Genomic DNA, 13,734 nt, shown 5'->3' on the forward strand with positions numbered 1-13,734 from the left:
GGACTCCTGACTCTGCCCTTCCTCTTCCCAGCATTCTTAGTTTGGTCACCCTGCCTGGCTACTGGCCAATCAGCGTTTTATTAAACCAATTCCAGTGACAAATCTTTACAGTGTACAAGAGGATTATTCCGCAGCAGAACTGTGTACTACACTGGGTGTAGCTTGAGCATATATCAGAACTCAAAATCCACCCCTAAAGTGACACACTTCCTCCAACAAGGCCACACCTCCTAATAGTGCCACTCCCTATGGGCCAAGCATTCGAACACATGAGTCTATGAGGGCCGTTCCTATTCAAACCACCCCACCATGTGAGGTCAGTCCTGTAATTATCCTCACTTAACAGAGAAAGAATCTGAAACTCAGAGAGACTAGGTATTTAGACTAAGGTCATATCTGAAAGTGGGCAGAGCCAGGTTCAAACACGAGTTTGTTAAACTTGAAAGCCTACATTGTCTCTCTTATTACATAACCCAGGCTTCAGAACAAAGTCTTAAGTGATCCTCCTGTGTCAGCTCCTCAATGGCTGGAACTACAGGTATATGCCGTCACACCCAACTCCAAAGCCAGAATTTGCTTGCATATTCTATAGCTGCCCCTATAAAGTTTCCTTTCAGGTCTGCCCCTGCCAGTAGGGCTGAGAGGTTACGGCTCAGCAGGTAAGAGCATGGGCTAACTGCTCTTTCAGAGGATATGGGTGCGATTCCCAGCACCCACAACCGTCTGTAACTCTAATCCCAGGTGACCTGCCTCCCTCTTCTGGTCGCCCCAGGCAACCAGGCATGTGTGTGGTGCAGACATACCCACAGACAAAACATCCGTACTCATAATTTGTCACAGCGACACAAAGCCAGCTGCACGGCAAGCTTCCCTGAGGACAGAATCCAACGGTGTGCTGGATGAAGTGTTTCGTTTTCCGTGTTTCTCTTCGGGAAACTCAGATTCGGGCAGCATAGGTGAAGGCCTGCCTCTTGTAAACATTCTGGGCATTTCTGACGTAGAGCAGATTTGGGAATTTCTGAAGTAGCTGTGGGAAAAGTTGATCGCCTGGTCTTGGGGATCATTCTCTTCTATGTGAACCCCACCACCTGGGAGTCTTGGTCTGGTCTTTTATCTTCTGTGTTCCTAAAGCCATACTCTAGTTTTGAGAAATAATACCTAGTAAACCCCCTTCGTTCGTTCCTTCCTTCCTCCCCCGCCCCCTTTCTGTTAAAATGCAGGTTCTTGAGCCCCATTGTAGGAGATTCTGATTTAAAAAAAATGTATTTGCCAACTTTTTTTTGAGACAGAATTTCTCTTTGTAGCCCTGGCTCTCCTGGAACTCTCTTTGTAGACCAGGCTGGCCTCAAACTCATAGCAATCTGCCTGCCTCTGCCTCCCAAGTACTGGAATTAAAGGCCTGTGCCACCATGGCCTGGCTTCATTTTTGAATTTTTAAGTGGTTCCTGAAATAGTTTGGGGGAAAAAAACCTAGCCTCAACAAAGGAAGGAGACCCCCAGTGGTGCCTGTCACATCTGCCTGCCTCCTTCTCAGGATCTGCACATCTGTCTCCCAGTGATGTGACAGTCAGCATGGCAGGCTCCCGGGGTGGTCACACAGCCCCTGTACTGAGAGGATGGGGGCTTCCCTTGCTGTTGTGATCAGAACTGAGTATCAGACCATCCCCTGGATTTGTGGAGGAGGTGCCTCGCCCTCAGGGCAGAGCCTGCCTTCCTTTCCTGCTCTTCCTGCTCTTGGGTGTGAGGTGCTCAACCTTTTGGACTGCACAAAGGAGTGGACTTACCCTGTCTGACTTGTCTGACAGTGCTTGAAGATCTGGGGAAGGACATCTAAAGATTGATTCAGGAATCCATACATCAGCTGCTAACTCCTCTGGGATGAGTGTGTAGAGCCTTCCAGAGTGCGTCTCTGCTCCCTGCCCTTTTGGCCTTTATCCTGGCTGTCCAGCCAGGTTCAAGGAGAGGTTATTGGTGAACCACTTTCTAACTGAGTCAGTATTTTTGTCTTCAGGCAGGTTAGACTCACCTGGAAGGTTTGCTCACACACAGATTATGGGGCTCCTTCCCAGAGCCCCTGAGGCAGTAGGTCTGGGGTGGGATTGGACACGTACCAGTAGACGACACATGGTCACTAACCCACTGGTCAGCCGTAGTATCCTGGGCCAGGTGCCCAGGACTCTTCCCTCACAAAAGTGCTGATATAGAGATGGGTTTGGTTTGTTTTTTTCTCTCCTTGAGTTGGATAACATCTCTCCATTTTCTTGACTATTGCCTACCTTGTTCATCCCAGCTGGGGACCCAAACTGAGAACAGCTGTTCCACCTGAAGCCAAAGTTCACTTGGCTTTGACAGGGTCAGGCTAGGCCAGGAAGGAGGCTGAAGGATGAGCAGGAAGGTTGGGAAGATAATAAGGTGAGGAGAGAAGAGGCCAGGAGGCTTTTTTTTTTCCTCCCTGCTCTCTCCCACATTCCAGCCCACCCCCACTTCTCAGGACCTTGCCTCCTGGTGACTCTCTTGACTCAGGAATGGAATTCAAAGTGTCTGGGTGTGTGGTTGAAGTTAGTTGGGTTTGCTTTCTAGTAAGATGCCGATTGGACGCCAACTAAACACTCTTTATATATCCATTATTTGTGTGTGTGTGTGTGTGTGTGTGTGTGTGTGTGCATTGTGTGCGTGCGTGCGTGCGTGCGTGCGTGTGTGTGTGTGTGTGTGTGTGTGTGTGTGTGTCACTGTACATTTGCGGAGGTTAGGGGACAACTTGCAAGGGTAGATCTTCTTCTTCTGTCATGTGGGTCCTGGGAATGGAACTTGGGTCCTCAGAGGTGGTAGCACATACTTTTATCCACTGAGCCACCAGCTTTCTGGTCCTCTGTAGGATGTTTTCTTATGTGACAACCACTAGCCTGGCAGTTGTAACTTTGGGTAACAGGTGGCACTTATTGGCCCATGGTGGCCCTGTGTTGTTGAGGAAGTCATACTGAGCCCAACCTTTTGCATCTGTGGGGTGACCTGCTGAGAGAGGCTGGGATAGGGAGAAACCAACCCACCTGAGGGACACCTTTGTTTTGAGTTGTGAAACCTGATGATTAAAGCCAAGGGCTCTGGAGACACCAGCAGTGAATCCAGACCCAGATTTACCCCTTAATGCCTGTGTGCTTGCAGGAGTGGGGGTGAAAATTCTTACCTATTTTGCATGAGAATCTGACCTTCACTTTGTATCTCGTCCTCCGGGGAACCTGATATAGGAAGAATGTCAACCGTTGCTGATGATGAAAATGGCCTGTGATTAAAAATGGACAGAGAGACCTAGTCATATCTGGTCCCAGGCTACTCAGTGTGTTCTTGAGTACGGCGACTCTTTTCACTGGTCCACCCTGTATGGGGACCTTGGAAACTAGGGCTAGAGAGTTGTGTTCCTGGGAGGTGCCAGAGGGTGATTCTTGTACTTAACTTTCATTGTTCCTTAGCCAAATCCTTGAGGCCCAAAGAGAAGCAGCATCTAGATGCCTCTGTGATCTGAGGCTCTGTGAACTGGTCCCACTGAAGATGAACTCCCAAGGACATCCTGCTGAGAGCTGTGTGTCCTGTCTTATACCCTTCTCCACAAACAGAACGTGAAGTGTGCCTGTGGTGGTCTTGTGAGCTTCAATATGTAGTTAAAGAAAAAAAAAGAAGACCCTGATATTTGTGCTTCTTCTTTTAACAAAACAGGACCTTGCCCAAGCTGGCTTCTTACTCAAATCCTCCTGCCTCCGTCTCTGAAATGCTGAGACTGTGTGGGATATGATTAGCAGTCTGTACTACCTCACCCAGTTTGGGGTTTGCTTTTTAACTGTGTGCATTTTCCTCATCTGTAAAATGGGTATGCTAACACTAACTTCTAGGGAAGTTATGAAGATCATAAGGTCCTTAGAACAGGGCTAGTACCTATGTGTGTGGTACTGTTGTTGTCGTCATTATCATCATCATCATCATCATCATCCTTGAAGGAAAGCCAGGAGGCCCTTTCACCTGCAGGCCAGTTCCAATCTCAGCATAGTCACTGAATGATTGTGTGGCTTTGGGCAAATCACTTTATTATGTTTGTTCGTTTGTTCGTTCGTTCGTTCGTTCGTTCGTTCCTTCGTTCCTTCGTTCCTTCGTTCCTTCCTTTGTGTATATGTTTATAAACACATATGAATGTGTTCATGTAGGTGTGTGCATATATACAATGCATAGAGGCCAGAATCAATATTAGATGTCTTCTTGTTACTGTCTACCTTTTTAAAAAGTATTTTTATTTATTCTTTGAAAAGTTCATATATTTATACATCTTGATCATATTATCTGCTGCCTCCCCCACAATGCCTGGTAATGTCCCCCATTCCTTCTCACTCCCAACTCACATTTTTTTTGAAGCAGGGTCTCTCACTGAAACCTGGATCTCATCAGTTTTGCTAGGCTGGCTGACTAGTGAGTCCAGGATCCATTTGTCTCTTCCCTTCCCCAAAGCACTGGGGTTTTAGACTCCAGAGCCCGTGCCTGGCTCTTTGCATGTATACTAGGGATCCAGACTCTTTGCTTGTATGCTAGGGATCCAGACTCTTTGAATGTATGCTAGGGATCCAGACTCTTTGCATGTATACTAGGGATCCAGACTCTTTGAATGTATGCTAGGGATCCAGACCCTTTGCATGTATACTAGGGATCCAAACCCTTTGTATGTATACTAGGGATCCAGACTCTTTCTATGTATGCTAGGGATCCAGACTCTTTACATGTATACTAGGGATCTAGACTCTTTACATGTATACTAGGGATCCAGACTCTATGCATGTATGCTAGGGATCCAGACTCTTTGCATGTATACTAGGGATCCTGTAGCAGGAATCTTAAAAGTTCTTATTAATAAAATAAAACCCGAGGCCAGTTATTGGGGTGAATACTGGAAGGTCAGAGAGACAGAACAAGCCACAGCTATCTCACCTCACCAGTTCCTCAGCTGGTCCTGTTTCCTCAGACTGGAAGCCTCTGAGTCCTCATCCAGAATGAATCTCAGCTGAACTGTGCTGTTTCAAAGCCTGAAAGCTTAACCAGCCAAATGCCACTAGTTTCTGGTCCTCACGCCTTATATACCTTTCTGCTTTCTACCATCACTCCCTAGGATTAAAGGCTTGCTTTCTGGGATTAAAGGCGTGAGTCACCATGCCTGGCTGTTTCCAATGTGGCCTTGAACTCACAGAGATCCCAGATGGATTTCTGCCTCTGGAATGCTAGGATTAAAGGCATGTGCTATCACTGCCTAACTAGTGGCTTTTCTGTTCTCTGACCCCAGATAAGTTTATTAAGGTACATAATATTTTGGGGAACACAATACCACATTTCCTCTCTTTTTGTCTAAAATTAAAGAAAGCTTATAACTAATACAAGAAAAACTATCCAATAAGTATATACAATATATACAGCCAAAAATTACATTAATGATGTCTAGTCCATTAACATTTGACAGATTCAGATAAAAACTCCATTATATATATTAACAATGTCCAGTCCAGTAACATCTGATAAACTCAGACCAGAAATTTTCAATATTTATCTTATTTAAAACAAGTAGTTCCTTTTTAAAAGTAGATTCCATAATCTCCCTTCTTATCTTATTATATCCATATTCTTTTTTCTTTTCATAATACATTCAGTAGTCTACCTTTTGTCATTTTTATATCTTCCCCTTTTTCTTCAGTGTTGATTCAATGATCTACCTATTTATCCTATTATTTCTTTATCTTTTTTCTCAGAGTAGATTCAATGATCTATCTCATATCTTATTCTCTTTTTCTTTTTGCTTTCTAGGGGTGAAGATATCTTTAGGGAATCTTGAAAAGAAAATTTTTGGGTTAATTGTCAAGTCCTGTATCATTTGTCCAGGCTCTGCATAAAAGGAAAGTTCAGGGCTTGTATCAAGTCCTTGTTCAAGTAGTCTGTCAGGCTGGATCATCTCAGCTAGCCATCTCAAAATTGTCCTAAGCAGTTTGTAGTCCAAAGCAGATCTTTCCGTGGTGTTAATCAGCTTAATGGCTTTACCATAGTCCTTTTGAAGATTTCAAAGTTGCTGTTAGGTGTGGTCATGGTTCCATGCAGACTTTTTTTTTTTTTTGTGCCTCCTCTGTGGTTTGGAGCAATCACAGTCTGAAAAATGTCTGTCTCTCAGAACCATGAACATTCTTCCCTAGAACAGAAAATCTTCACAACAATTTCTCCCCACCATTTGTCTTGCCAAACTTTTCCAAACTGACCTTTGCCAATGCTTTCTTGTAACACGATGGTCCTGGCAATTCTTCTCTGAACAAGCAGCAGTAAACCTTTCGTCTGTGGTAGCAGCATCACCGCAGTCACCAACACGATGAGAAGGAGCTGGCAACGTGGAGCAGTAGCCACTGCTTCCATGGTCCCACCACTGTTTGTGGCTCAGTCCAGACCAAAGCTTCTCCCAAGCCTTCTAGGCCGGCCTCAAACTCAGGATCCTACTGCCTCTGCCTCCTTCAGCAAATCCTACCAGCGTGTGCCACCACAACTGGCTGAGTGTAGATTGGGCCTGAGCTGGGGCACACAAGGCCACAGGCAAACAGCTTTTTCATGAATTCGTAACACGAACGTTGGGCGCCAGATGTAGCAGGAATCTTAAAAATTCTTATTAATAAAATCAAACCCGAGGCCAGTTATTGGGGTGAATACTGGAAGGTCAGAGAGACAGAACAAGCCACAGGATCCAGACTCTGAATGTGTGCTAGGGATCCAGACCCTTTGCTTGTATACTAGGGATCCAGACTCTTTGCATATATACTAGGGATCCAGACTCTTTGCATGTATACTAGGGATCCAGACTCTTCGCATGTATGCTAGGGATCCAGACTCCTTTGCATGTTTACTAAGAATCTAAACTCTTTGCTGGTATGCTAAGGATCCAGACTCAGGTCTTCATGCCTGAGTGGCAGAAACTTTACACACCAACTGAGCCATCTCCCAGTCTCCTATTCTCTATTTCTACCAGCAATTTCCAGGTACTCATTATTTGTTGAAGGAACTGATGAAGTAGGAGATCACCTCAATGCTCATTCAGGTGTAGTTTAGTTTCACATAGTGGCTCTGTATGACCCTGAACCAAGAAGTGGAGGAGAAGAGAGATGAGAGAAACAGCCAGCCGGTGGAGTGGTGTCAGGCCTCCAAGTCTGGGTGCTCAGAGAGGGAATAGGGTCATGGGGGGGGGTGCAGGGTGTCCACTGCTTCTTTGAACCCCATAGGTCTAGATAAAACTGAAAGGAGGAACATAGATGGCTCTGATCTGGAGTGGTCCTGCACAGTCATTTCCAGGGCAGGCTAAAGGGAGCATGGTGTAATGGTGTGTGTGTGTGGGGGGGCTACAATGGTTAATTTGAGTTGTTTTCAAGTGTTTCTTTCAGAAGAACTAGAAAGTCCCTCATATTTCCTTGAATTTTTCTGCTCTGAGGACACCATGCAGGGTGGAAGTAGGGATGAAGATTTCTTCTGACCCCTCTAAGGGATGTGGGGAGGAGGAAGATGTCAGTCTATGGTCTGAGAAACGACGTGTGTGTCCTAATGTGTTTCACCCTGCCTTCTTCAGGTCTGAATGCTGGTGCTTTTTATGCCTTATCCACTCTGCTGAATCGCATGGTGATATTGCACTTCCCGGTAAGGCAGATCCCAGGTGTGCTGGGCAGGGCAGGCATGCTGGGCAGGGCAGGCATGCTGGGCAGAGAGATACTAAGCTTGCAAACCTGTCTCTTCAAAGGCTGGAGAGCTGTCACTCTTGGGTCTAATTAGTTATAGTTGGCCTCCTATGGTGGTATGCTTACAGGATTTGGAGGGAGATAGCTGAGATCTCAATTTAAATATTGATGGTATTAACCTATGTCATAGCATGAATATGACAAGCTTGTTATCATCTTGGACCTCTCTCTTTTCTGCAAAAGACATATAATTGCCTTTTTCTTTTTTCAAGACGGCTGTGTAGCCCCGGCTGTCCTGGAACTCAGGACAGGCTAGACTTGAACTCACAGAGATCTGCCGCCTCTGCCTCCTGAGTGCTGGGATAAAAGGTGTCTGCCACCACCTTCCAGCTCTTTTCTTTTTTCTTTTCTTTCTTTCTTTTTCTTTTTTTGAGACAGGGTTCCATTATACAGCCTTGGCTGGCCTGAAACTCACAGAGATCTGCCTGCCTCTGCCTCCCAAGTACTGAGATTAAAGGTGTGTATCACCATGCCCAGCTACAATTACCTCTTGTAAGATTATTTTTTAACACTAGAGAATAAGGGCTGGAGAAATACCTCAGTCAGTGCATCAGAGCACTAGCTACTCTTCCAGGGGACCTGGGTTCAGTACTCAGAAAGCACAGGGTGGCCTCCCAAGTGCTGGGATTAAAGGTATGCACCACCAACGCCCGGCAAATTTTTATTTATTTTTATGTGTATGGCTATTTTGCCTGCATGAATGTCTATGCATCCTGCAGGTACCTAATGTCCATGGAGACCAGAATAGGGCACTACATCCCCCTGAAACTGGCATTACAGACTTGTGAGCTGCCATGTGGGTGCTGGGAACTGAACCCTGGCTTTGGGGAGAGCAGCCGGCTCCTCCCAGCTCCTAACTGCTGAGTCATCTTTCCAGCCCCTTCATCTTATTTCCTATTAATTTCCACCTGCTCCTCTTCTTTCTCCTCCTCCTCTTCTTCCTCTTCCTCCTCCTCTTCTTCCTCTTCCTCCTCCTCCTCTTCTTCCTTCTCTTCCTCTTCCTCCTCTTCTTCTTCCTCTTCCTCCTCCTTTTCTTCCTTCTCTTCCTCCTCCTCTTCTTCTTCCTTCTCTTCCTCCTCCTCCTCTTCTTCCTCTTCCTCCTCCTCTTCTTCCTTGTCTTCCTCCTCCTCTTCTTCTTCCTTCTCTTCCTCCTCCTCTTCCTTTTCTTCCTCCTCCTCTTCTTCCTTCTCTTCCTCCTCCTCTTCTTCCTTCTCTTCCTCCTCCCCCTCTTCTTCTTCCTTCTCTTCCTCCTCCTCCTCTTCCTTCTATCCCTCTTCCTCCTGATTCTTCTTCCTCTTCTTCTCCTCTTCCTCCTCTTCTCCTCCTCTTCTTCTTCTTTTATTATTATTGACAAGGTCTCTCTAGACCTGGCTGTCCTGGAACAATTAAAACACTTTAGAACAATGTTTCCAGAACCAGGCTGGATATCAGGAAAGCGATACTGAGTGTCAGGAGCACCAAGGCCATAGGTGTCACGCTTGCAGGGGCAGAAGCCACCATTGTTTGATGTTCCTGTTTTCAGAGCTGGTTCTAAGGTCATGTCCTAGCTCTGTCTTTAACAACATATGCCTGTGACCTTGGGCTAGCAGGTTAATTTCACTGTGCCTCAGTTTCACATCATCAAATGGGTACAAACTGACTCCTAACCATATGGTGGGGATTATGAGAATTAAATAATAATGTCAACAGGAGTGCCCAACACGTTTTGACATTAAAAATTACATTGTTATCTACAAATGTGTCAGGCCACATTCATAGCCATCCTTAGATGCATGGCCACAGTTAGACCCACTTGAAAATAGAAGGATGAAATAAATACGTGTGTTCTAGTATATTTTCCTATCTATAAGATGTGAACAATGATATATAAGATTGAATTGCTGTAAGGATTAATTTTAAAATATTGGGGCTGAGCATGGTGGTGTACCCCTTTAATCCTAGCAGTTTGGAGGCAGAGATAGGTAGATCTCTGTGAGTTCAAGGCCAGCCTGGTCTACATACCAAGTTTCGGTCCGGACAGGGCTACATAGTAAGACCTTATCTTAAAAAAAAAATTTAAGCAAATAATATATCTGACTGACCCCAGCATACAGGGTCATAAATACACAGCTGGGGTATTATTGTGGGGAAGAGGAACTATTCTAGAATTTTCTCCAGGTTGTTGTCTGAGCCTGGTATTTGCAGAATACTAGCTGTAATGGATCCCACAGGGTGGTCTCTGTGGTTTCCCTAGGGTGAAGAAGTGAACGCTGGACGAATTGGCCTGACTATCGTCATCGCAGGGATGTTTGGAGCTATGATCTCAGGCATCTGGCTGGATAAGTCCAAAACCTACAAGTGAGTGACTCTTTTTGGATCAAGAACCAGGGAAATGACACACTCCTTAGGAACATAGCTTTGGGCGGGGCGGCAGCCAGAGGTGTGAGCAGTCAAGCGGAGGGATGTAAGTTTTTACTTTCTGGGAGTCTCGTTCCTCATTTACAAAGTGGAACTCAGCACTCACTCTGCGGGGTCTTGGCAGGGACTAGGAAGAGTGGACACGAAGGCTAGCGTAGTCCTTCTTCCCAGGCCATCTGCCTAAAGCCTCGTGGGAAGAAGTGGAAATAAATGTGGAAAGGAGACCTCCGCAGTTGGGAGCTTGTGGAAACCCCGAAGAGTGAAGAGCAGGCGCTGTCTCTGCCCATCATGCCCTTGGCTGCCCCGGCCTAACTGAGTTTTCTGCCTTTTGTTCTAGTTTGCAGAGCATCTTATCTTACAATTGTTTTAAATCTTGTTCGCAAATATCCTGATGTGCCTTGAACCTGACTATCCAGGACACTCTGAAGAGCCCGAGTGATCGTAAAAGGTTTCAGTATATGCCAGCCTAATCCTGGCCTATAAACACAGACTCCTCACCCCCTGCTCTGCAGATGCCCATGTAGTAGAAGGGTCTGCCTTGTGAGATGCAAGCTGGGGGTGGGCGAGGTGGCTCCGTTGATAAAGTGCTTGCCATGTAAACATGAGAGCCTGAGTCTGCGCCCCGGGATGCACATAAAGGACACGCACGGTGACAGGTGCTTGTAATCTCAGGCCGCGAGGTAGACAGGAGGACTTCTGGGATCCAGTGGGCATCAGTTCATAGCCAGTTGAGAGTCGAACTCAGGGCCTATGGATGCTAGGCAAGTAATCGAGTGTGGAGCTACATTGCCGGTCCTGCCCTCCCCTTCTGGTTGTGACTCTGCATGGGCGGCGCTCCTCCCCCAGAGGGTGTTCAGTAAACACTAGCCGTGGGGCAGCTGCCAGGATGCTCCTGCCCTGGGGTAGGCAGCGCTCCAGGCTGCTTTGTCGAAACCTCCAAAGTTCCCAGTGTCTGGAGGCAACAGACAGTGGTAGACCTGTTTTCTGCCACACAGACCCACTTCTGTGAGCCTCCGGGCAGGTCAAGTCTCCCTTTGGCTGGCCTAGTCGAAGGCCGGCTGAGGCTGCTCCCGGGGATGTGGCTTCCTGGCTTACTACCACGAGGAGCCTGGCTTGGTGGCAGCGGCGTAATTATTGCTGGTGAAGCTTGGCTGCCTCTCTGTCTCCGTATTATAACAACTCCGTTAGTTGCTTTTTTCGGCCAGATACAAAAGCACTGAAGGCTGGCCACCCCCGGGCAAGAGGACAGCAGTGTCCCTTCTTCCAGGGCCGGCCAGCAGCAGGAAAAGGGAGGGGTTGGAATGCTGGCTTGGCAGGGTCGTGGGCAGCCAGAGAGGACTTAGAGGAATTAGAAAATGCAGTGAAGGCCTGGGGAGGCTCTTGCTCTGCCCTCTTCAGGAGCGGGATATAGCCAGTTCTTAGTGTCACTCAGTGTCCAAAGCCAGCTGTCAATCAGTTCTCTTCCTCCCCAAACCCCTGGATTTGTCTACCCTCAGTGAGAGGCTGGAAACTGGGCGTTGAGGTCTGTTTATCTCAGGCTGGGACTCGGACATAGTTTTGTTTTGCTTTTTTAAGTAGCCACTGTATGAAGTTGGAGTTGTGGCTTACCAAACACAGTAAAATATTTTTTTTAAAAAATTATCTGATGAATAGAATCACTGGGAATGAACACGTTCATGAGCATGCTTTCTGAGGGTGGTGGGAATAGAGGGAGTGGATGGGGTGGAAGGAGGAGGTCCCTCCTTCTCAGAACCTGGTGAGGATAGCATCTTCCAGAGGCGTTGTGCAGGAACTCCCGTAACATAGAGGCCATGGCATTGACCTCTCCCCCAAATGCACCTGCGTAGTAGATTATTATTCCGGTGTGCAGCTTGAGATAGTGCCAACGTTTCAAACTCAGTTCAGGGGCAGATCCTACCTTGTGCATTTACTCAGTCCATTAGTGACTTTAAACAAAATGAACCTCCGTTTCTTCATTGGCAAGATTAGGGGTTGCCAGAGATTTCTTTGCAGGGTTGATTTCAAACCATGTAAAAAGTATGTAACAGAATCTGAACTCCAATAAAATTATTAGTTTCATATACTATAGTGTGCTTGCTGGTGTCCCACTGTGTTCCTAGCTTCAGAGGTGACGTGTAAAGGTTTTGAGGGGTCACGTCTGAGTCCTGGTGCTCAGGGCAGAAGGGCAGAAGGGTGTGCCGAGGCAGCATCCTACAGGAAGTGGTACAGGGAGCAGAATGCAGGTCTGTTTGCAAGAATCAAGGACTTAAGATTTCTGGGTGGCCAACACTGTGAAGGGAGGGTGTGGAGGAGCGTGGGAGAGGCAAGCCTGACTTCAGACCCAGCACAAAGAGAAAGGCCATGGGGAGTAGGCGGCGGCGGCGGCGGCGGCGGCGGCTTCTCCCTTTGGCTTTGGGGTCAAGCTCTTAGCTCGGGATGAGAGAACATTCTCTTTCAGCTCCATTGTCTGGAGCAGAGTAGTTTAGATTCAAAAGGTTCAACAGGAAAAGCTGTGCAAAGGGCCACAGGAAGAACTTACCAGAGGGAGTCGGCAAGCCAGGCTACTGCCCAGCATTGCTCTGGGGGTTTGGGACTTCATACGTAGCAAGCAACATTGAAAGCTTTGAGGTAGGCTTGACCATCACCACTTTGACTACAGCTGATGTTTGTCTTGTCATCCACCCCCACCTCCTTTTTTTTTTTTTTTTTTTTTTGCTTGGTGGGAGACAGAAGAAGGACAGGGCTGTCCTGTTCTTACCCATGGATGGGACACGGCACGTTAGGCTTGTAGAGAGAGCATGCAAAGCATGCATCCAGCTAGTCTTTTTCTTTGTAACTTTGATCGTGGTGTGATTATATATTGTAAGTGAATAACTGTTAGATTAGTGTTCCTCACCTACACGGAGACACTTTTTTGTGAAAGCAGATGTGCCAGCAGGCTGCAGAGAGCCGGTAAGAGAGCAGATGTTCAGTAGATCCTCGTGGAATGAACAGATTAGCGATGGACGCTGTTAAAGTAGGATACATGACTCAACTTCTTTGCATCTATCCACAGGCAGACAACCCTGGTAGTGTATATCATGACCCTGGTGGGCATGGTGGTGTACACGTTCACCTTAAACCTCAATCGTTTATGGGTGGTATTCATCACTGCTGGCACCCTGGGGTAAGTTTCATGTCTGACCTGTTTAATTGCAAAACACATCCCCTGGCTCCTGGAGTGGCCAGTAGCCTAAGATGCAGTGCGTGTCCCCTCGGCTGCCTCCTCACTGGCCTCAGCAGATGTGGAAATGGTGCTGAGGGGCCTTGTTCATACTTGAGGCATAGGCCAGGTGGAGTGGCGCATGCCTTGAATGCCAGCACTCAGGAGGCAGAGGCAGAGGGATCTCTGTGAGTCTGAGGCCAGCCTGGTCTACAGAGTGAGTTCTAATTCCCTACATAGCTAGGGCTATGTAGAGAGGCTATCTAAAAAAACAAACAAACAAAAAAACCCAAAAAACAAAAACAAAAACAAAACAAAACAAAACCACAAAAAAACAAACAAAAAAACTGA

The 13,734-nt window shown here is 46.8% G+C and overlaps 1 protein-coding gene across 1 annotated transcript in view; it reads left to right on the top strand.

Moving 5' to 3' along the window:
* Nucleotides 1–13,734, top strand: part of Flvcr2 (FLVCR heme transporter 2) — a 63,058-nt gene that overhangs the window by 41,408 nt on the left and 7,916 nt on the right. The window contains exons 4-6 of the mRNA XM_028876466.2: nt 7,619–7,686; nt 10,018–10,121; nt 13,237–13,347. Coding sequence (XP_028732299.1) covers nt 7,619–7,686; nt 10,018–10,121; nt 13,237–13,347 — 283 coding nt within the window. The remainder of the gene's footprint in view (nt 1–7,618; nt 7,687–10,017; nt 10,122–13,236; nt 13,348–13,734) is intronic.

The sequence above is a fragment of the Peromyscus leucopus genome, chromosome 14 (genome assembly GCF_004664715.2).
Source record: "Peromyscus leucopus breed LL Stock chromosome 14, UCI_PerLeu_2.1, whole genome shotgun sequence".
Lineage (NCBI taxonomy): Eukaryota > Metazoa > Chordata > Mammalia > Rodentia > Cricetidae > Peromyscus > Peromyscus leucopus.